At 39.3% G+C, this 23,183-nt stretch overlaps 1 protein-coding gene across 1 annotated transcript in view; it reads left to right on the top strand.

The window, feature by feature from the left end:
* The first annotated feature begins 1,704 nt into the window (after positions 1-1,704).
* ADCY2 (adenylate cyclase 2 (brain)) overlaps positions 1,705-23,183 on the top strand; it is a 206,360-nt gene continuing 184,881 nt past the window's right edge. The window contains exons 1-2 of the mRNA XM_010008360.1: positions 1,705-1,746; positions 2,690-2,887. Of these exons, the coding sequence (XP_010006662.1) occupies positions 1,705-1,746; positions 2,690-2,887 (240 nt within the window). The remainder of the gene's footprint in view (positions 1,747-2,689; positions 2,888-23,183) is intronic.

The raw sequence follows: 23,183 nt of genomic DNA, 5'->3' as shown, positions 1-23,183 counted from the left end.
TACGTATAGAAATACGTAGCTGTGTGACCATATGTATGCTCTAAACTGAAATCTAAGTATTGTTGATTTGTTATGAAGCAAGATTGTCCTAGAAAGCACAATACTTGTATTTTTTTAATTTTTTTTTACCGAAATGTGTTGTTGAAGTGCATGTGGATATTCTCACTGGTGTATTTGTAGCATGATTGTTATCGTTGAAATACCGATTTGCCATCATTTAAATCTGTGGTTTCTCTGAGTCTCAGCTCCTTCCAGGAACTTGCAGGTTCCTTCAGTGCTGTGACCTTGCCTGCTGACAGATGGGTGCAAGGAACAGAATGTTGTCCTGTCACCAGGGAAGGGACTAATTTCTCTGACCTTCTAACACAAGTTTTGCAATTCCACCTGGAAGTGCAGAAGTCAAAGGCTGAAGTGAAATGCTTTGCATGTTTCCTGGGCTAATGTTGGTTGTAACACTACAAAGTTAATTGGGTGAAACAAATTGCAGAGATGGGAATGATTAAAAAAAATATAATCACAAAATTCAGAGACATAAATCAGTAGCTCTTACTGATGCTAGTTAGGTTATATATTTTTTCTCTTACTGTGCAAGTTTGCATGTATCTTCCTTCATACAGCTCTGTACTCATGCAGACATTTACCTCTAGGCCTAAGAATTGTTTGGGCCTGCCTTAAACCCATACAATTGTTTTCAGTATGTCCACATGAGTGCTTGAAAACCTTAATGTGGGTATATAATGTTTGGAAGATGAGTGCACTTCAAAGTTAGCACCATCTCTTAAGTTTCTCTTGTTTATGTCCTGATCATTGGTACTGCAATAATAATTGCTGAAATATGTGACTTTGCAAATTTACAAGGGAAGGAAAAATAAGAAGAGTTGAAAGATGAGGTGCCTGTTGTCAGGCAGGGTAGAGTAGGTGAAAGATAACCTGCTCTGCAGAGGTCTTCTGCTTGTCCTCTCCTTTTCTTATGGAAGAGGAATGCGGGAGTGATCTGTGGAGGTTTGGGAGTGGGGTTCTGTGTGCGAGTGGCTTCTGGTGGGGGCTGCCCTGTGTGGGGCAGAGGTGATGCTGGACTGGCAGTGGGGGGATGTGGGCAGAGGGGGTCTGGTGCAGCAGGTGGGTGTTGCAATGTGCAGTGTGCCTGTGGGCAGGACTGCAAGCAAGACCAAACACGTCTGAGGAGAAGAGGAGGAAAGAACCTTAAGCAAGTGTCTCCTTATAGATTTTTGGGGAAAAAAAAAACCACCACAACAACAAAACAGACCCACCCCTCCAAAAAAAACAACAAACCCAACCAACAGCCAGCAAACCAAACCAATGAAAAAACAAAACAAACAAAAACACTCTCCCAACAACAACAAAAAAACCCCAAACAACAAAGCCAAAGGACACCAAACAAAAAACTAATGGCAGCATTTGTAATTTTTCTTTAAATCTACAAATTCACTTATACATTTTTAGCTTGTCTCCAACTGCAGTGAGTCTTAGACACTTACAAGAAAGGAGAAAAAGTCACATCAAAAAGCTTTTAAATAAAATGTTAAGAATTTAAGTTGAAAACCAACGAATACACAAGATCTATCAGGCCACTAAGGAAGCAACTACAAAACTAGGGGAAAAGAAATGTTATTTCTTTGTGCCTAGATGTCTTACACATCTTAAAATAGGTACATTCAGATTGTTCCCAAGATTTTACTCGGCATGAATAAATGGATTCAAGGCTTTTCTGCTTGGAGCTGTGTGGTTAGTGAAGGATTTTATACTGTTGCAACAGTAGCCTTTTGGGCCTGCTTTTACAATCCTTGTTGCTACAAATGAAGCTGTTAAAATTGGTAACAGCTGCCAGGATGATTAAGGATCCTATGACCAGACTTTGATATAGTGCTGTTGTACCAGAGAAACTTTTGAACACATACTCGAATATAAAATTTTAAAAAAAGATTCTTTTTAAATGCATTTATCACTAGATAATTTAAATATATTAGTTTAGTAACTTATATATAAGTTCTGTAAATAAATTTAAAAATTGCTTATATCTGAATTTCACTTGAAGTTAGATTCTAATACTTGCCCTGGGTGCTTTTTGCACATTTTGAAGTAAGCAGTTGCTAGGAGAACATGTATATATGTAATCTAGAGCCCGTCTTTCCAGATAAATGCTTTGAACAGAAGCAAAATGTATAGTACCTAGCAAATATCACTGTCAGAGAGGCTTCTATGGAGTTATGGACACATAGTTGATATGGGAGGCATTCTGACAGCTGCAGTCTTCAATGGGGATGCTTGAATTTCACCTGAAAACCACAGTAATCAGAGCAATCTCTTGAATTCCACAGCTGAAAGGCTGTGCTGCTTCTGTAGATTGAGTTTACCTCTTACATTTCTCAGTCTCATGGGCCTGGTACATTTCTGTATTGTGGTTGACAGTTTTCTCAATCTGCTTCAATTTCTTAATTTTGTAAAAGAAGTACCATGCAGTAGTGTGGCTAATAGTTGTTTATGAAGTTAATACTTGAAATAACAGCTTCTTACAGTGAAATAAATCTTCTTTTGATTCATTTTGCTTTTGATAATCAGCCATGTCTTTCTTAGATCTCTGTGCATGATCAGTTTAGGGTATGTTATTGCTGTCTGACCTTTAAGTACATTAGTTTTTAACTTTCTTTTTGTTTTTCTCTGTTTCCAGGAAATTGAAGACCATGTGGCATTTTTAATAACTGTTCCAACGGCCCTAGCAATTTTTTTTGCTATATTTATCCTTGTCTGCATAGAACCTGTATTTAAGAAGCTGCTTCGTGTATTTTCTCTGGTGGTCTGGGTATGTCTTGTTGCCATGGGATATCTCTTTATGTGTTTTGGAGGAATCATCTGTCCCTGGGACCAGGTAAGACTGTCATTATTGTTAATTTTACTTCATTGGATACATTTCCAAGAACCGTTCTGTGCAAAAGTCTTCACAATAGCTTTTGTGGGACATCTCATAAAATGTTTTCATGACTAAGAGTCTGCATGCTGAGTCTCCCCACATCTGTTTCATGAATACCAAAGAGATCTGCATACTTAGGGTATGGAAATATTAGAAGCATTTTGCTTTTACGTTTTTAAGCTCCTTTGCATAGCGAAATTTGACACCAGTTACCAATGCCTTAGAATAGTGAATATTTGATTCTAGTGACCAATGAACATGGCAAAAATGCTAGTTTTCTTCAAGACCACTGATGCTGACTTCTTCAGCTTAAAATGTTTGAGCTCTTAGTGTATGCTTTCTGTGGTCTTCAAGATGTTCTCTAGCAACGTGAGAGAAAAAAGAACTGGGAGTTTCCTTGCATTTCTAGGGAGATAATTGAGGAGAGAAACAGTGAAGTACTCTTCACATTAAAAAAAAAAATAGTTATGAAGACAAAGCAAAAATATAATTGCATTTTAATGTGCAATTAACAGCAGCACTGTTGAAATATCAATAAATGATGCGCAATATCTAACACACTGGGCCTGATCGATTCTTGTGTGTTCTGCTGTATCCTTTTTCTTTTCCCAAGCCTCTCTACAGGGGAGTACTCCTGATACAACAATTGTAAAACCCTTTAAAGGATGGAAAAAGCTTTAAAATGTATCAAAATGTATCAGAAGGCCCATGGCATCCTGGCTTGTATCAGGAATAGTGTGGCCAGCAGGAGTAGGGATGTAATTCTGCCCCTGTACTTGGCACTGGTGAGGCCTCACCTCGAGTACTGTGTCTGGTTCTGGGCCCCTCACTTCAAGGATATTGAGGTGCTGGAGCAGATCCAGAGGAGAGCAACAAAGCTGGTGAAGGGACTAGAGGGAAAGTCTTATAGGGATAGGGTGAGGGAGCTGGGGCTGTTTAGCCTGGAGGGGACTCAGGGGGGACCTTCTCATGCTCCACAACTACCTGAAAGGAGGATGTAGTCAGGTGGGGGCTGAGCTCTTCTCCCAGGCAACTAGTGACAAGACAAGAGGGATTGGCCTGAAGCTGCTCCAGGGGAGGTTTAGGTTGGATATTAGGAAGTGCCTCCTCATGGAGAAGGTGATTAGACATTGGAATGGACTTTCCAGGGAAGTGGTGGAGACACCGTTCCTGGATGTGTTCAAGGAAAGGCTGGATGTGGCACTTAGTGCCATGGTCTAGCCATGTGGTGGTGTTGGGTCATAGGCTGGACTTGGTGATCTTAAAGGTCTTTTCCAGCCTTGGTGATTCAGTGATTCTGTGAAGGTTTTTTCTGAAAATTTCATGCTGATTCCATGAGTTTGTTATAACCTTTAAATGGTAGTGCTGTATCTGGGGTGCCTTCTAGGTCCTAAAGATAAACTTGAAACAAATTCTTTGATTTGTTATTCAGATCTTGCAAAGACTTATGCAAATACTGAACTTTAAGTATGCAAGTAGTTCCTTTAAAAATCTTTAATTCAAAGTATTGAAATTACTGATGTATGTAGGTAATGTTAGTTTTAGAGCCCTTACCTTTGTGGGTCACTTTTCTCATTTTCTTGGAAGGTTCAGAGATTAATTAGCTATATAAAACTGCCTTCCTGCTTTTTTTCTTTTTTTTTTTTAATTTTAAGTATTTGAAACTACCAAACCAGGCCACACTTGCATGTAATAAAAATCGAATCAGAACATATAATATTTTTCAGTAGATACAGATTTCACCCTTTGAGTTCCTGTGTCTTCCTGTATCTTTGCGATATCAAATCTAGATAATACATGTGGTTTTACTTTTTTCATTTATTTATTTTCATTTTTAGTTGCATGGTGTCATGCGAGAATATTTGAGGCTTTCAAGCTTAGATACAAATATTTAATTAGCCATATTATTTGTTCATTGCAAATTCTACTGAGTTTAATTTCTTTGAAAGATGTGGTAATGATTTTCAAAAGCACATGGCATAGGAGATCTAAGAGGGCTGCTAGTGTCTTAGTCCCAGGGTTGTATTTAGCCTATGAAGATGGTTCGTCCTGCTTTGCTTTCCTCTTAGGAAAAATGCAGGCATTCCCACAGCATCCGAGGGATGTGGCTGGCTGTGTGAGGCAGGAAGGGCTGCAGAGCTCCAGGGAAAGGCATTGTCTTCCCACGGGTTGCCAGGACACAAGTCCTCTGATGTTTCAGTCTGCTCCTTGCTTTGCGTGCAAGTGTTGCTTGGAGAGGAGGATATTTGGGAGGGAGCTGTGCTGATTGCTCTGCCAGCAGCAGCTGGCTCTGGGCAGCTGTCTTGCCTAGAGCTGTGCAGGCTCCAGCAGGCAGGGCTTTTCCAGAAATCCTCAACCTGGCTGCAGATCTGTGGCCTAACTTTGCCGAGCAGGTGTCTTCAGCACCTGGCTGGAGGGGGCCGGTTCCGTGGTGGCTCCTGCGGTGGGATCCGTTTCTTCCCCCAAACCATTTTTTCCCCCTTTGAACAGCAGCGCTGCTTTGGTGATCACTTTTGTAGGCATAATTCTGCCTAGTGTCAATTAAGAGAAACCTACATTAATACAGGAATCTTTCTGGGAAACTGACACATTACACAATAGACTAATTGCAGGTTTGATGTTTTTGAATGTTTGTAAAAAAGCTATGAGCAGTAAAATACTGCCAAATATTCCTGTGATGTTCATGTTTTGATTGTTCTGCATCAAGAATACGTAGGTCAGTAATTGATGTTCTCTCCTACAATTGTATGTGAAAGCAGATCTGAAAATTCCTTCCTTGGTGGTCACTGACAGTTGCTTTGTTGAAGTTTTAAATTTTGTGAATTTTAAAATGATTTTGCTTGTCTTACTGTGTTACTTTACTTGTTCCTTTAAGCTTTTAATGAAAAAAAAAGAAATATGATTTAAAATTTATATTAGTTCTGTTTCAAATATGTTTTTGTCAACATAGCTAATTAGAAAATTATGAAAATTTAAAAAAAAGGAAGTTCACACACATTTATTTGATAAACAAGTATGTTATGTTAATTTTCTTCGAAGTACAGCCTAACTTTTCTTTTGGTCCAGCAGAGTTTAAAAATACTCTTTTTGTCATATCTGTCATATCTTCTGAATGATAATCTTGTTAGAATATGGCATTTCTGAATTGTACTAATAGCTATTGAAAGATAAATTTTCTTCATGCAATAGTTTATAGAAAGAACAATGTGCTCTCTCATTTGTGCACAATCCTCTCATTAAAAGACAACACCATCATTTAAATTTTGTTTTAATGATTTTTATGTTCCTTTTGTCTGCTTGCAACTACTAAACACAGTTTTTCTCTATTGTCTGAAGGAACCTTAGGTGAGAACTTCAGCAGCTTTTGTTTACAATAAAAATACCACTTCAGAGAGACTATTTTGGTTGTGAGCTCAGTATATATTTAACGCAGAGCAGTTCCTCCTGAGCCTGCAGGCCCATAGCTCAAATAACTTTTGTGAACAGTAGAGAGCTGAGAATGAAGTGGCTGGTCAGGGCTGTTGTTTTTTTGTTAGAAACTTGTGGGCTGATGTGAAATAAGTGCAAATCATAATTGGTTTCAGCTATTGTTTCACTCTCCCTGCAGACTGCTTTTGTATGTCTGCATTTCCTTGTCTCTTGGTCGGCTGCAGCTACGGCTTCGGAGAGAAGGCTGTTAGCAGGCAGGTATCTGGCTGCTACTGGAAGGGGGAAGGCAGCCCAGCTGTGGACAGTTACTTGGTCCCTTGGGCCAGTCTGCAAGCCCTGTGCTGGCTCTGTAATTGCCTGCTGAGCCTGATCCAAAGGCTGTTACTGCCACTGGGCTGTGTGGGCTTAGTCACAAACCCATCTACGAGAGCAGTCAGGATATTTGCACTATCTGCCTTACCAACTAACCACTGAAGTTAGTCCAGGCTCCCTCAATCTTCTCAATGGACAGTGAAGAGAAGCAGTTACGTTGAGAGAAAGATGGAGGTCACCTTAGTGAGGCAGTGGGTGGCTTTACATGAAAAAAAACCCCAATTGGACTGTGATGGCAAATCTCTTTGATACCTGACAAACATTTTAAAATAAGAGTGGCAACTCTGTCTTTTTGGTGTCAGCCCAAATTTTTGTCTGTTCCGGTCTTGGCAGTGAAGCCCCTGGTTTTCCCAGATGGTCCAGGGAACTTGGTTGCTTTGACAGGACCTACAGGCACTGCACTGTTACAGCCCAGGAGGGAGGCTGAACTGTCTGGTAGGAGTCGGAGGACAACTGGCCATGGTTGGTAGGAAAGAAGTAGAGCAAAGGAAGTCACACAGAGACTCAGTGAGATAAACTGCCTGCTGGCACTTCTTTCCAAATATAATGTGTGAGCAATAGTATGTGGAGATGGTTTCAGTGAGGAAAGACCCAGGAATCATGCTTAGAAAGGTCTGTGCAGAACTCAGGTGATGGTGAGTTTGGTGCAGAGCCAGTAACGCAAGGCAGGCAAGCTAAGGAAGATAGTGCTGGTGAGAAGGGGTGATGTATTGATTTTGTTGTGTTGGGAGTTTTCCCTACTATAGAAAGAACCACCTCTTCTTACAAAATGTAAATCCAGTACTTGTCTGTAGAGTTACATGCCAGGGAATGAATTTAAATTAGTTTCCTCTTGTTCCACTGACAGTGCAGTTATTGTACAACAGTCGCCTTTCCATGTCATCCTCTGACATGTCTAATACTTCCTCAGCCTTTTTTACAGGGTGTATGTAAATATGTCACAGCACATTGATATCAGTGGGTAAAAAGAGCTCTTAAAGCATACAGTGGATGATATGAAAAAGAGAGTAATTATAGAGCATTGTACTAGTCTAATGAATTCTATCATTGCTGGATTTTGGTATTCAATTCTACTTAATTATAAATACGTTTGCACAGCCCAGGCACCAGATGTGTTCCTTCTTGTCTATATTCAGTTACAGTACAGTAATTACTTCAAGCTGGATATAACACTTCTGGTTTTAAAAAAAATTAAATATATATATATCCATGAAGTGACATGTTTAGAATATATGTTTGGCTATTTTAGCCTAAATGCTACTTTTTGAGCTCAATATAAAACGCTTTTTTGTTTTGTTTTAATGTGTTGATATGGAGTGGTTCAGTTTGGGCCTTGGAGCAGCCCCTGTTTACGAAGCGTGGTGAAATTTTCTGTACAAGTACTTATAATTTTCAGGGTTTTGATAGTCTCTTGGCATCTGAGGATATCAGTCTATTGTGTGCTGAGGGGTGAGGCCCTTCGTGGAGTTTCTGAGGTTGTGGTAATTAGCTCCTGTACTTAGCAGCAGAGTGCTCAAAATTAGGTGTTTAAGGGGAACCGGGTGAGTCCACTGTACTCTGGAGCTGGAGTTTAGAGGGGACTGGATTTTTTTTTTTCAAATTAGAGATTAATCTGACTATCAGAAATTTGTATCTTGAGCAACGGACTACATTTTTTAAGAGCATGGCTCAGTATCTTGTTGGTGAACAGTCACCTGAAAAAGGACATTAGGAAAACCAGGAGAGTTGTATGAAAGGGAAAGATACTGCCCAGCAGATGATACTGTGCTTTAGGAGTATGTGTGATAGAAAAGGAAAAAACCCACAATCCACAAGTATAAGCCATATTTGCAGCTATAATCAAGGAAAAAGCACAGATGATTTTTATTTTAATACTCATTTTTTTACATACATATGAAGTCACAGGCTGAATAGCAAGACATTTGAATGTTTCTCTAAAGTCTGGTATGGCTTTATCTGTATAGAAGACAGGAAAAAATGAGCTGTTAGAGACCTGCCAGTCATTAAAATCAGTAATATAGTAGATTAATATAACAAAATAGTGTGTGGAGCCTTGGAGCACCCTGTTAGCACAACTAATGGGCCATTGTTAACCTTTGGTATGTCATGGCAACACATTGTGACATCTGTTTGTGGAAAGATAACTGATTTCTTTTTTAAATAGGGAAAGCAGTTTTGTAAAAAAAAGAATAAATCTGTTATAGTGCCAAATGGAACACAGTAAGCACTGCTGGAGGAAATGAGTGTTATTAAAATAACTGTACTTAAAGGTGAGGGGAGTCTGCAGCAAGTGTGACTTCAGAGAGCACCAGGCGGCAGGAAGACTGCTGGCTGAGTTTTTCAGGGAGCTCTCTGGGGAATATTTGCCTTTATTTGTGCTTTTTACTAGTGGTGGGGTGATAGAATGTCACCACTGTAACGAAATTTATTGATGACCCAGTTAAAAGATTCCTAGTACAGCAAAAGCTCGGGATGTTATGGAGTAGAAAAGCATGACCTTGAAGACTGCAGTAATAGCAACTAGATGAAATTTAATAATAGGAAATGTGAGGTGCCTGCATTTGGGAACTAACTGCAAGAAATTTCAGCTATAGGCTGAGAGTTCATCAGTAGAAAATGAGCAGGGACAAGCAGAATGAAGAGCAGAAGCATTAGTTGGTCACTAGGTCGTTTAGGATGTGCATACAGAAAAGACAATTGTGATAGCGAAGTATACAGCTAAGGATGAAACCTTGCCTGGATGATCATGTACATTTCTGGTAACCTGCATTCAGAATGTAAACCGAAACTGGAACCAATGCAGAGAGTGCCAAGTGAGGCCATCAGGAGAAAGGAGAGCTTTGTGGGAGGAGATGTGAAGAGCTCGACTTGGGTATAGCTTTGCAGAAGAGAACACTAAGAGTGATGTGAGTGCCATCTACAGATAATCCGTGGTTCCAAACATCAGATTTCAGGAGAGTCTACAAGAAGATGAAGGATTATTGACACATACACACATAAAAAAGTCAGCCACCCATTAATAACATTTAAGCTGGACGTTGGAATAAATCCCTTCTCCATTAGGGCACTGGGTTTATGAAGTGGCTAATATCCTCAGGATAGAAGAATTAAAATAATTAATTGGTTTTACAGGGGAATGCTGTCTTTAGCTGACAGTGTCTTCAATAGCAAGAACATGAACTTCGGTGATCCAGGAGCATCCTTTTAGTTCTTTATTCCTATGCACTACTTACATCTTGGGAGTAACGAACCAGCTTAATGGACAATGTGCTTTCACCTGTGCCTGAAAGTTAATCTAAAAATTGAAAAGATGGATTTTATGAATTATAGAAGTTCATGACTTTTTGCTATTTCATTGTCTTTCATCCTTCCAGCGTTCTTCTGAAACAGTAGTCTCAAAAATTATAACATCAGGGAATAATAATCTTGCTATATTTCTGCTCTCTTCAAGCATTCATTATAAAGCTCATGCGAGATATTTAATGTAACATAAAGTAGAAGAGGCTGGATGTGCCCAGCACCTTTATGAAATCCTTGTTTCCCTGCTAGTTTATTTTTCTTTACTCCATTTCCTCTAGTGATTTTTCTGTCTCAGACCATACAGTTAAGTACGAAGGCTGAGCTGATTGTAGATTTCATCAAGGTTATTGCATAGTTTGTGTGCGTTGTGATATTTGCTGTGCAAGTCATGTGAAGGAATTTTGCTGAGGGAAGTGTTAAGGTAACTGCATTGAGGTGCCATAAAAAATGTGAGTCTCAGATAAGTATGCAAAACTGAATGTGACAAGATTTTTCTCTCTGATAGGAATATGTATCAATAAGAATGTTTCTGAGAGTACCAAAACTAAGCAGTGCTAATTTCAGATCTCATCATACTGTTTCAATGTTGATGAAGTCAAGAGCCCAGGTAACAAAGGAAAAGAAATTATTTAAGCCATTCATAAGGGCTCTTAAGTGTTTGTGACTTGATTTAACATTAGAAAATGGACATTTAATAAGTTCATAGTACGTATTTGTTAAGAATTACTTGCATGATGGAGCTACCAGAGAACCATTAAAGAAGCTATCCAGAATTTCTTGTTAGCAAGTATAAATTAGGAGGCCAGACAAGCCTTCTCCTTACATTGGAATTGTTTTCCACTCAGAAATATGACAGTTTACCTGACTTCCAGCAGGGAAGATTCTGGCATGACACTACATGAGTCTCTTGATCTCTTTGCTTATCTGTCTGCCACAGAAAAGCTTGTGCCTTTACATGGCCATGGGATGTGATATTTTATGTTTTTATTTTTGCGAATTAGGTAATGAACGGGTATATCATCATAGTTACTGACCTTTGGTCAGTTTTTACCACTTATCTCACATCTGTTTCTGTTTGCAGGTTTCTAGTGCTGTAAGAATTCAGCTAGTGAGCTATTGCAGAAAGAAAAAATAAAATAGATGAAAATGTTTCCTGTGTAAGACCTCACCTCAGTTAACTTGTTTGAAGGTGTTCCCTGTGTCTGTAGCTTTTCTGAAGTTTTAGGCACAACTGTGGTGCTAAATAAATGAATCTTGGTATCTGGATTGTCAGAGGATCACTTCTTTTTTAGTCTAGAAAGCAGGTAACAGAACTTCCCCCTATGTGCTTGTAGTTTGTTAACACGCTGCCTGGGAAATATCTTTCAGTTCCACTTGAAAATACGCAAATCTACAGTGCTATACAGACATTAGGAAACATGGCTTACCTTAAATTAACTAGTATTTCAAGAAGGCAATATAGTCTGCTGGTTAGGTTACAAATTTGTTGACAAGCAAGGTGCTAAGTTTATAGAGTTTTACTAAAGTAAGAGATGAAGAGGTAGAAATACATTTCATATAGTAACATGCACTCAATATGAATTGTAGATGTATGTCTAAGTTGTATATATCCACATTAAAACTAATTTAAAATTTCAATATGGATACATTTTATAGAGATCTTAAATACAAAAATATAATTATGTCATAGAAATGCTATTGTGTGCTTTCAAATGTGTTTAAGTTAAGTTTTTTAAAAATAATGTATAATTAAAATGTTATATAAATATGCCTTACCAATAGTAAATTATTGAAAACTAGAAAACAGATGTACTTTCAAGAGATTATCTGTGTTAATTTTGTGCTTTTTTTTGTTTTATTTCACTATGTGACAAAATAAGTTTCATATACAAAGCACTGTATGTTGCTTGTTTATTGGGACATAGCTTTTACGTTGGTATTATCTTAATTCAGCAATAGGCTGCCTAGAAAACCAGGAAGCAGAAAAAAAATGAACGAAGATAGTAGTCAGTTCTCAGAAAACATTTCCGTGTTGCTGGGGGACAATCCCAGAAATATTTATCTTTTATGATTTTGCTGCCTCTCTAGGTAATGTATGAGACTGATTTGCACATCAATGGGAGGAGGTATGAGAATAGGAAAGGCAAGAGGACTAGGGAAGGTTTTTTAAAAAAGCAGTCTTTCAAAAGGGAACCGGTAACTACTTGAAAGATCCCAATCAGGGAGAACCACAGAATCACAGAATATTAGGGGTTGGAAGGGACCTTAGTAGATCATTGAGTTCAACCCCTCTGCCAGAGCAGGACCAAAAACACTAGGACAGATCACTCAGAAAGGCATCCAGACAGGTCTTGAAGTCTCCAGAGAAGGAGACTCCACAGCCTCTCTGGGGTGCCTGTTCCAGTGCTCAGTAACCCTCACAGGAAAGAAGTTCTTCCTCATGTTGAGGTGGAACTTCCTGTGCTCTAGTTTGAATCCATTGCCCCTTGTACCATCACAGGGCACAAGTGAAAGGAGGTTGTCCCTGCCTTCTTGATGCTCAGCCCTCATGTATTTATAGACATTAATTAGATCCCCCCTCAGTCTTCTCTCTAGACTGAAAAACTCCAAGTCTCTCAGCCTCTCCTCATGAGGCAGGGGTTCCAGTCCCTTAATCATCCTCATAGCCCTCCCTTGGACTCTCTCAAGTAAATCCCTGTGCCTCTTGAACTGGGGACCCAGAACTGGACACAATACTCCACGTGGAATCTCACTAGGGCTGAGTAGAAGGGGAGGAGAACCTCCCTCGATCTCCTGAACACAATCCTCTTAATGCACCCCAAGATATCATTGGCTTTCTTGGCAACAAGGGCACATGGCTGTCCCATGGACACCTTGTCTACCAGGACTCCGAGGTCCTGCTCCAGGGAGCTGCTCTCCAGCAGATCACCTTCTAGCATGTACTGGTGCATTTTGTTGGTTTTTTCCCAGGTGCAGGACTCTACATTTGCTCTAGTTGAACCTCATTACATTCCCCTGTGCCCTGCTCTCCAACCTGTCCAAATCTTGCTGAATGGCTGCACAGCCTTCTGGTGAAGGACCCAACATCTCCTAGCTTGATTATGGTGGGAGAAAAAAGCCGTCACAGGAACCTAAGACTGTTTGTCTTTTAAAAGCTATGTTTCTTCTGCAAAAATAAAAAGTGCTTGATTTCTAAGAAGCAGCATTGATCAGACTGTCTTTATCTTGATGACAGTAGTTGTTACTGCTCATCTTCACACAAGGAAGAGGAGCAGTCCCCTCAGTTCAACTGTTCTGGCAGGGTGAGAATAGAAAATGTTAAGCAGTGCAAGTGAAAGCCCAGACTAGGCTTCACTCATGTGGAGGATTTGGGGCAGGGGTATATTTTGAAAAATATACCACCAAAAACCCCAAACGCCATCAAACTGAAATAGCAGAGGTTTCGTTCAGAGCAACCAAAAAGCCAGAAGAATTGCACCTAGCCCATTATCTGTGTCAGTGGGAGAAAAGCCTTTTCAGTCAATCAGGGGAAAAAAAAAACACCCCTGTCCCTCCACATACATGCATTCACAAGGCTTAAAAAAAGTAAATAATCTTTTTGTGCATTGCAGCATGTGGTATTGTGCTAGTTAGGAGAAAGATACATTTCTGTTACTACTGCAAAGCTTCATATTGATTTTATAGCTTAAAATAAACTTTCTCTAAAATAACTCATTCATCAGTAGTGTCAACTTTGCATAGTATCTTAAATTCTTGGATTATATTGTTTTGGCAGATTTAGTATGGACAGATAAGAACTTGACTGCATATTCATCATGTTGGATTTTATATTACGTTTTTCTTATTTGCTTCTAGTACATACCATTTTAGCTAGGTTATATGTCTATATAAATTCCGTGTCTTACTTCTAAGGGCATTATCTTTGCTTGAACTGGCAAACCTGAATCTCTTCTTAAATGTTCTGATTTCTATAACACTTGACTGATTTGCAAATATCTTTGTTTTGCAAGAACCACACTCAAGATGGCAGGTGGAGTGAGACTTAGCCTATAACTACAGTCTCCCCGTCTCATGTCTTCATATGGCATTGCAAAGTCATTTGCATTTTGCAATCTTCTCAGTCTCTTTCCACATTAGTCCCTTCTAAATTTCTTCCTTGTAATACTCCAGTCTGAGATAGTTTCTGTAACTTACCAGTTTGCACGTTTGTAGGATGAGTATCCTTTGACTATTTTCTGCTTGTTTTGTTTACTTCACAACTCCTTTGTATTTCTTTTTCACCTCTGCCTTTCATACATTTCCTCCTAAGTTTGCATCCCCTTCTCAGATATACCATGACAGTTTTCTCCTCTCCCACTTATTAATGGAGACAACCTCAATTCAATACAATTTTGATCACTCTATTTTTTTGTCTTGCAGCCAGCTGTAGTCTTAATAACAATATTTTTTGCCTCATTCAATGTGGGTGAGTTTATGTAAATAACAGATTTTAGGTGTCATTAGTGACAGTGATTGTGTTGCAAGTTCAAATAGCTGAGGGCTTAGACTTCTGTCCCATTGCCCTTGATCACACTTGAAGTTCTGCCTCTCCAAAAAAGAAAAAAGCTATGTGGCAAGGCTTTTTTTCCTTTGTTGGTAATATAAGCAAGCAAAATATAGGCTTTATCTTCCCGATTCTGTATTTTTTTTGTTTGTTTGCTTGTTTATTGTTTTGGGATAGAATTGGTCCTAAGTAAACAGGATTGTACTTGTTATGTGATAGTATTGTGTAAATTTTTCTTTATTATACTGTTGTTAGTCTTGATCAACAATTATTTTTCCCAAATAATTTACAGTGATGAAGGAAATAGATTAAACAGTCTCTTGTATAAGGAGGTGAAAATCTACATAAATCATATTAAACATGCATGTGCTTGAAAGCTTCTACCTTCCGTAAAGGACTAAAAAAAAATAATAAAATCTTAAATGAGGTAGAGATTTGAGGTTTTTTTTTCTCATATCAGGCTCTGATTACCCATTATTACTGCATAAGTTATCTAATGACAGTTCCTGTCAATGTGTACATATTACTTACACACATATATCAACAAGTATAATACAGTGTTTAAAATAACTTACCCATAGAAGAGATTACAGTCTTAGATGCACATGGATGCTTTTTCTTCTTGAAACCTGAATTTCCTCAGCATTTAGAAACATATTTAAGAATACCAAATATGATTTTGAGTCTTTGTCAGGTTCGATGTAGATAAACTGGGAAGGAAAATACATTGCTTGCATGACATTAATTTGTATACTAAATTCCATTAAAAGGTTGCACAAGAAAAATGGAGAAAGAACATGATTCTGTGGTCAGGTGAAAACTGGAAAGTGAAATCCTGATTGATAACCAAGCCCTGAATGCAGAAAAGTGCAATAAATGCACATTATAATGTGTGAATCATACTTATTTCAATACTACAACATAATTTGCTGTAGATGGGCACAAGCATTTCATGCTCATTGGTGATGCAGGCAGATGGTTGCAGGCTGTATTTCTCCAGAGGGACTAGAAAAGAATCTGTATTTTAATACATCTTAATTCCCTTTCTTCTCACTTCTTGTTTACTTTCAGTCACATTTCAGTAATTACACGCTCCAGCACCTCTATGTCCTTCTTATAGTGAGGGGCCCAGAACTTCACACAGCAGTCAAGGTGCATCTTCACCAGTGCCAAGTAAAGGTGCACAATCCCTTCTGTACTCCTGCTGGCCACACTATTCCTGATGCAGGCCAGGATGTTGTTTGCCTTGGCCACCTGGGCACACTGCTGAAGTTGCTACTGAAGTCCACTGCAAATGGAATATCTTTCTGGTTCCACAGAACTTGCCTTATTTCTGTTGTTCATTATCACAGATGTCGTTCAGCTATCACAGATTGCTGATTTCACATAATGTAGAAATGCAGAACAAAACAACTTTGCCTCTTGTGCTGTTGTAGGGTTTGTATTCTCCTTTATTTATACAGCTGAGCAACCACATATCTTAGGGACTTGTAAAGAAAATGGGATTTATTGAACAACATGTCAGATTTCAGTTTTCAGTACTCTTGCAGTTGTGTCACAATTCTTACATGAGGGTTTTTCCAGATGAGTTTATTTATTTTTTTAACCTGTTTTATCAGAGCAGAGTGAGATTACCTGGCCCGATGCATTGCTTTGATTGGGGTGGCGGCAGTCTCAGTGGGAACGAGAGAGGACTGAAGTCAGCATGGAAGCCCACCACTGCCATGTCTGGCTTCTGCCTCCTGCTCTTTCCATGAGATGAGACCTGTGCCCATGGGCAGGTGGCTGCCATTCGGTGTGCACAGGCTGGGCACCAGAGGCTGAAGAAATGTTGGAGGAGTCAGCGTGTAAGATTGTTAGGGAGGATGGAGAAAACAGTCCTGGAAAAATAGGTGTTTCCAAGGCTGCAGCATGAAGGGAGAACAGCTGACAGGAAAGGTAAAGAAAAAGGGTTGAGTTAAAACTGTAGAAGAAATGCAGTCCTTAGTTAAGTATAAATTAGTGTAACTCTATGGTAAATAAAATCCCTGGTTGAGTAGGCAAGGAGCAGCGTGCATTTAGTGTGTACAGGAAATAACTTTCAACTCTTGTTATTTGTATGTTCAGTGGTGATGGATAGAAATGGGATGGCAAACAATGGTTGGCAGAAATACTACAGGAGTTAGAAAAATTAGAATGGCTTTGAGGTACAGAAGGCCAACAGTACCATGTATTTCAGGCTGCTGTGTCTTATTCTCATGCAGCTACAGTAAGGTTTCTTGCTGTTAAGGAAATTGCTTCTTAAGTATACTACAACATCAACTGCATACTGAAATTTTCCTTATTTTTTTAAAATAGGATGTAACAGTTGGCATACTAATATTAATATCACTCCCCAGGTGTCTGAAAAAAACCCCAACAAATAGGAAGGGGGGTGTTTTGCAGAGATTATTTTTAATGCAAAATATGCATAAGGAAGTAATTCTTTTTAGGCAAGGTCTGTCGTTGAAGTCCTGCAATATGATGCTAATACATTAATCTTGTCACAATTTTAGAATATATTTTAAAGCAAAGAAATTTCTGGGGAAAAAAAAGTCTAAAAATTGTATTCCTGTGAAATATAGCTGAAAATGTGATGATTTCAGTGACTTACAGTAATGAAGGTAAGGTTTTTGCTTTTCCCCAGCTGACTTTTCTGTATTTTGTTACACTTGGAATAAAAAAAAAAGGAAAAAAAATAAATTTCCAAACCCAACATAATGGTTTTTAGTGAAGTTCATTTTCAGTATCTCCTTAACTGGCAAAGTATCTTCATCATTGAATCATAGAGTAGCTAAATCATATTCCAACACTTGTTTAAAACTGCAGTTCTCTAACCCCTCTTTCGTCTTGAGCAGTCTTAACCTTGAGATCCTCCAAAAGAAACCATCACCTGAACTGTAACTGCACAGAAAAAGACTCATAGCTGTGTCTGTGCAATTAACATGTTGCCCTAGTTAGGTGTCTTCTTACTGTTGTGTAAACTACTACTTGATAATCCTATTTTTCAGTTCTCAAATGAGTTAGATTCTCCCAGTGTAATTGTTTTTCTTACTAGAGATACTGGAATATTTTTAGTGTTGAATTAATTTTGTGGAACTTTATAATTTAGGGCTATACATTTTTCAGAACTAAAGATGTGAGTTAGGGAAGAGGCAGCACTAGGCATCTGAGGGTTGATAAGTCATGGTAGCACTGGTGCCTGACCAAGCAGGGCTGCCAAGCTACCTCATGGAAGCCCAGGTTCTTATTATCCAGAAGTGTCTTCTGCTTCTGGACTGCCACCCTTTTTCCATGAAAGCTCAAATCTCTCTCTCTACCAACACACACCAACGCCTTACCCGATCCCTTCTGTTCCAAAGAACCTCCTAAATTATTCCCAAACTTCTCTCTCAGTAATTGCTCCTTTTTCATTCTTCTGTTTTAAGTCCTTCTAGCCAAAATGCCATAGTTCCCTGTTCCCCTCTCCAGGCTGTGTCTCTGTCCCTTACTTATTAGGCTTCCCATGCACAGTTGCTGCAGTTTTGTCAGCTCAAACATCACTGCTACTCAGTGAGTGCTACTCACTCCACCATGGCATGGTATTCCACTGCTTGCCAGCAGATTAGCATTCTTTACTTGGGCTTTAAAAATAGCTATGCCTAATTTATCAGGTGGGTCTTCAGAGAAGCGTAGCCGCAACTTCTGTCCTGGTTTAAATATCTCAGATGGGTGTTACTTATCATTTGAGGCAAGACTCTAATGAGCAGGAAGAACAGTGGGACACAGCAGGTCTATTCATGATGCAGTTAGACTTTTTTATAATTTCTGAAACTTCTCAAATTACTAATTCTGATTTTCAAATTGCCATCTCACTAATTTTCTTTTGAACGTTTAGGATAGTGCATGCCTGAAATATTTAGGCAAATTTCAGTATATGCTGGTGTATGTCTCTAGAGTTTTTTTGAAGAGAGAAGATTTCTACTGTTAGAGAAAAAAATATTTTTAAAAAGTGAGGAATGAAAAAAACCGTAATGACTGAAGTATGTAGTTCCTGCAAATGCATAAAAACACCAGTAGCAGAGTAGATGAGAAAGCATTATACAGTCAGGGTATGTAGGAAGGCAACAAGGAAGGCCAAAATCCTCTTAGAACTAAACCTGGCTAAGGAAGAAAAATAACAAGAAGGGCTTCTTCAAATACATCAGTGGTAGAAGGAAGAATAGGGAAAATGTGGAAATCGGAAAACTGCTGAATGAGATGGGAGCCCTGGTAACAGAGGATGCAGAGAAAGCAGAGTTACTGAATACCTTCTTTGCTTCAGTCTTTACTACTAAGACCAGTCCTTGTGAGTCCAGGTTGGAATCTTCCCTAGAAAAGTATCTATGATCCAATCTGCCCATCCGTCCTCTCAAAAAGCTTTCTTCCATCCCCCGACCAGAGAAGTGGCTTAAAAGCTACAAAGCAGCCTCTTTCAAGATTATATTTGAGTTTTTCCTTATTACAGTTTAAACCTCTTGCAGTGAGAAAACAATGTTATAAAGGTTGCAATTAGATTACTGCAGTTAGAAATTCCCAGATGATTTATTGCTTTTGTCCACTTTCACATCTACATAGTTTTAATGTTGACAAACAACTGTAGAAGAGCTCAGTTGAGAGCATGTTGCAATCATTAATCCGTTGTGCTTGGGCAAGCATTTTATCATGATTATCAGAAGATACTTGCATGAATACAGGCAAAGGTGATGTTTGATCTAGCCTCTTCTCACTCAGGGGGTAACAGCTTTTCAGCTTATTCTGAGGGTAGGAAAACAGCTGAGGAACCAGCTGGAATAATTCCAGTATTCAGCAGGGCCTGAAGCCAAGCAGGAAACTTTCCCTGGAGCGACATCTCTTCTGAACATTCAAGACTGGCAATAGTTTGAAGCCTTTCTGTGCAGCATCTCACACCCCCTTTTTGTCCTTTTTTTATTTCCTGAAACTTAGTAAGTTATTTTTAGTTCCAATACAATACCCAGTCTTGTGATACATGTCCTTATTTTTATTTTTAATATCTGACTTTTCTTCAGTTTTGAAGAATGCATCATGTCCCCATTTGTTTAATAGGTCGTCATGAAAGTAATACTAAGCTGGGATCATTACAGGGGATATTGTGTGTGACGAGTAGAAAGTTATTTTTAACCACAAGACTAAAGAGCAGTCTCTTCTATCCTAGTCCCCTGAAAGACTCATTTACATTTCAGATGAAATACAGATACTGTCTGTTACCAACTTCATTCACATTTGGGTTAAAGCCTTCAATAGGTTCCTTTGGATGAATAAAAAAAATAACAGGTTATTAAATACATCAAAAGTAATGTTTGTTCATCTCCGATTTCACTGGATTTCCAGGATATTATGTATTTGGCCTAATTGCATGCCATATATCAGCTATTTTTAAAAAGCCTTTTTTTTGTTATTTTGGCCCTTTAAATACAGGAAGAGACAGAAAAGCCTCAGTCTCAAAGGCCAAGAACTCTTGAATTCTGTGTTTAGCATCTCAGCTTCCCACTTGATGTGTTTTGAAGTCAGAAAGAATCAAATTACCACTTGCAGAATAAGAACTTTAATAAAATACCTTTTTTTCTCTCCTGGAATAGTGCCTTTTTTGAGGTAATGTGGAAAGGTGAATTGCTTTATATAGCATCTTTTGAATGTTCTGTAAAAGTACCAGATTTATGGCTAAAAACTATGTTTTTTTCTGTGATGATAGTCAAAAGTTGAGCTTTTACCTGTAGGAAAATAAATTCAGCTACTGGTAACAACAGCTATAATGTTGGTGGGAGCACTGAAAATTCCTCATCAGGTCATGTTTGTGGATTTGCGGCCGTCACAAGCATTTGCCTCTCAGATTTTTCAGGGAGCCCTGGCAAAGCAGAATCGATTGCTTGTCACAGCAGGGTTTCGGCAACGTCCTACTTTATTGCGTTTCAACAGTGGCATAAAATCTCCAAGGACTGATATGAAAAGGATCAAGGTAATGCTGTAGAGAGAATCTTCCTGTCAAATCTGAATTTAAGAGAGCAGACAAGGTGACAAGCCTAGACAAAGGCAGAAGTGGGGAAAAAGCATGCAAAGCCTGTGTGGGACAGGCTGAGGAGGGATGTTTTGGGGCTGATGGAGCTTGGTCACCTTTTGCCTCTCAGTCCACTGATAAGGACATTGCTCTGCAGCTCTTCCAGTTTGGAAGAGCCTCTACAGCTGCATCAGAGGTGTGTTAATGGTGTTGGCTGAAATAATTAAATAGTGCAGGGCAAGAGATAAGAAAGAAATTGGTGTGTTTTGTTTGCATGAGGTTATCAAAGGTGTGATTGCTCACTGGCAGCATAGTTCTGGCAGTTGCAGGACATGTGAACTGACAAACTGGGAAAAGAGTGGCTTGTCACATGCATCCCTGTGTATCTAGTTCTTTGGTTATAATCCATCTGTATATGAGAGAAAGGGGGTATGCGAAAGGCAGTATGTTTTAGGTCAAAGGGGGGTTGTAAAGAGCTCCAGTATCACACGTACAATCAGAAAAGGAATCGCAGGATCACAGAATCATCGTGGTTGGAAAAGACGTCTAAGGTCACTGAGTCCAACTGTGAACCCAGAAAAAAACACCATGCCCACTAGAGCATGTCCTGAAGTGTCAGGTGCTTTTTGAATACCTGCAGGGCTGGTTCCTCCACCACCTCCCTGGGCAGCCTGTTCCATTGCCTGACCACTCTCCAGGTAATGAAATTCTTCCTAATATCTAATCTAAACCTCCTCTTGTGCAACTTCAAGACATTTCCTCTAGCCCTATCGTTATTCACATGGGAGAAGAGGCCAACGCCTGCCTCACTACAACCTCCTTCCAGGAAGAGTGTGTTTTATCTGCAGCAATACTTGACTTGTTGTCTGGAGCAAGGTATAAGGTACCTTTTGCTGAATCAGGATGCCTGGAGGTGAGGTTCTCCTCCCCTGTGTGCCCTGTGCAGAAGGCAGGCGACGTGCTGCCCCACTTGAGTGCCACGAAGGAGCGTTGAGCCCACTGTTTGCTGTCGGCTGTGCCGAGTCCTACTGCTGCTCGGCGCGGTGGGGAACAGGCCTCGGGGCATGGCAGAGAGCAACGTGGCAGGGGGGTGATGGAGAACCTGATGTTGGTGTCTCCTAGCAGAGGAAATCTTAGGTGGGATTTACAGCAACAGGTGCTCAGTCTAAAGATATGACAGTGGGAAAAGAGCTGCTTTCTCTGCCTCTCTCTAAGCATTACCAGCACTGATCAGTTCTCACTGCTGGTGGAGAGAGCTGTGGAGATTTGGTGAAATGCTCTGAAGGTGAGCCTTAACATCTCAACAACCCACAGGTTATCCTACCTAGTTTTGGTTGAAGGTCTCTGTCGCAGGATCCAGGATACGACATTGACACCTAAAATAATGACACAAATTAATAATTCCAGTATAGTCTTGGTGAGCATAAGGATAATATCCAATCATTGCATAGTATGAAAACACTGAATTTGTTTATCTGCTGTCATATGATGCTGGACAGTGATGACAGAAAGCAGAAATAACCACATACATGCAATAATACACATGGTTTTGCAGTGCAGTCCAGACCCACTTCTCCTGTCAGATCCATCAGTCTTAACTTCAAGTGTACTTTATGAATATAATCTTCATGTAGACGCATTTTCTTTTTTTAGCAGCTGCAAAAAAAAGTCTAAATGAATATGCAAATTATTTTGTGTTATGTGGTCCCCAGAAGCTGGGCATAGATACATGTCATATATATATATAGCCATCTGTACTTGATTGGAGCTTCACAACTGTAAATAGTAGCTAGAGATTTCTTTCCTTTCAAGGATAGGGAACAGATTCAGAGAGAAGCAAAATAAGAAATTGCCAGGCAATGTACAGTTTTGCTTTCAGGGCAGTTGCTTTGCTAGAGGTGGCCTCTTTTTTTGAAGTGGAAATGATGGAGGAAATTAACATAGGTGTATGCTTACAAGGAACAAATTAAAGTAACAACAGGGAGACGCCTTCTTTAAATGTGGAAAAACTGATTATGTAAATGGTATTTGGATAATGCAGTTTGTTCCCCCATACCAGCACTTCAAAGAGATCCACCAGCACTGCAGCATAAATGGGATGAAGCAGGCACATACTCAGATCTTCCTCCACTTACTGTCCTCTGCTTTAGTATTTCCAAATGTTCGTTTGAGTACTTCTGAATCCTTTTTTTCATCACTGAACTAACCTAAATCCAATTCAGGAGCTATCAGCAAAATAACATAACAGATACAAATCTGGGAACATCCTAATAGTTATACTAGTGTGAAATCAATGTAATGGAGACTGAAATAAGATTTTGCATGTCTTTCAATTGTGTTTGGTTAGTTAATTTACCCATGTGAAAGAACTAATGCTTAGCAAAAGGTCTTGCTGTTTGTTCTGCCTTACCTAACTCCCACTGGCCGAATTGCTGCAGAAGTGGCAGTGTCTGATGCAGGAAGAAAGTGGCTGATGTTCCAGATGCCAGTCTGAGCATATATTTGTATTTCATAGCACAGTGTTTCCAAAGCTCTAGATCAGGATTTTTAAAGCATTC

Source organism: Chaetura pelagica, unplaced genomic scaffold (assembly GCF_000747805.2).
Source record: "Chaetura pelagica isolate M959 unplaced genomic scaffold, ChaPel_1.0 scaffold71, whole genome shotgun sequence".
Lineage (NCBI taxonomy): Eukaryota > Metazoa > Chordata > Aves > Apodiformes > Apodidae > Chaetura > Chaetura pelagica.
The sequence above is the reverse complement of the archived record's forward strand: the minus strand, read 5'-3'. Positions and strand labels throughout refer to the sequence as shown.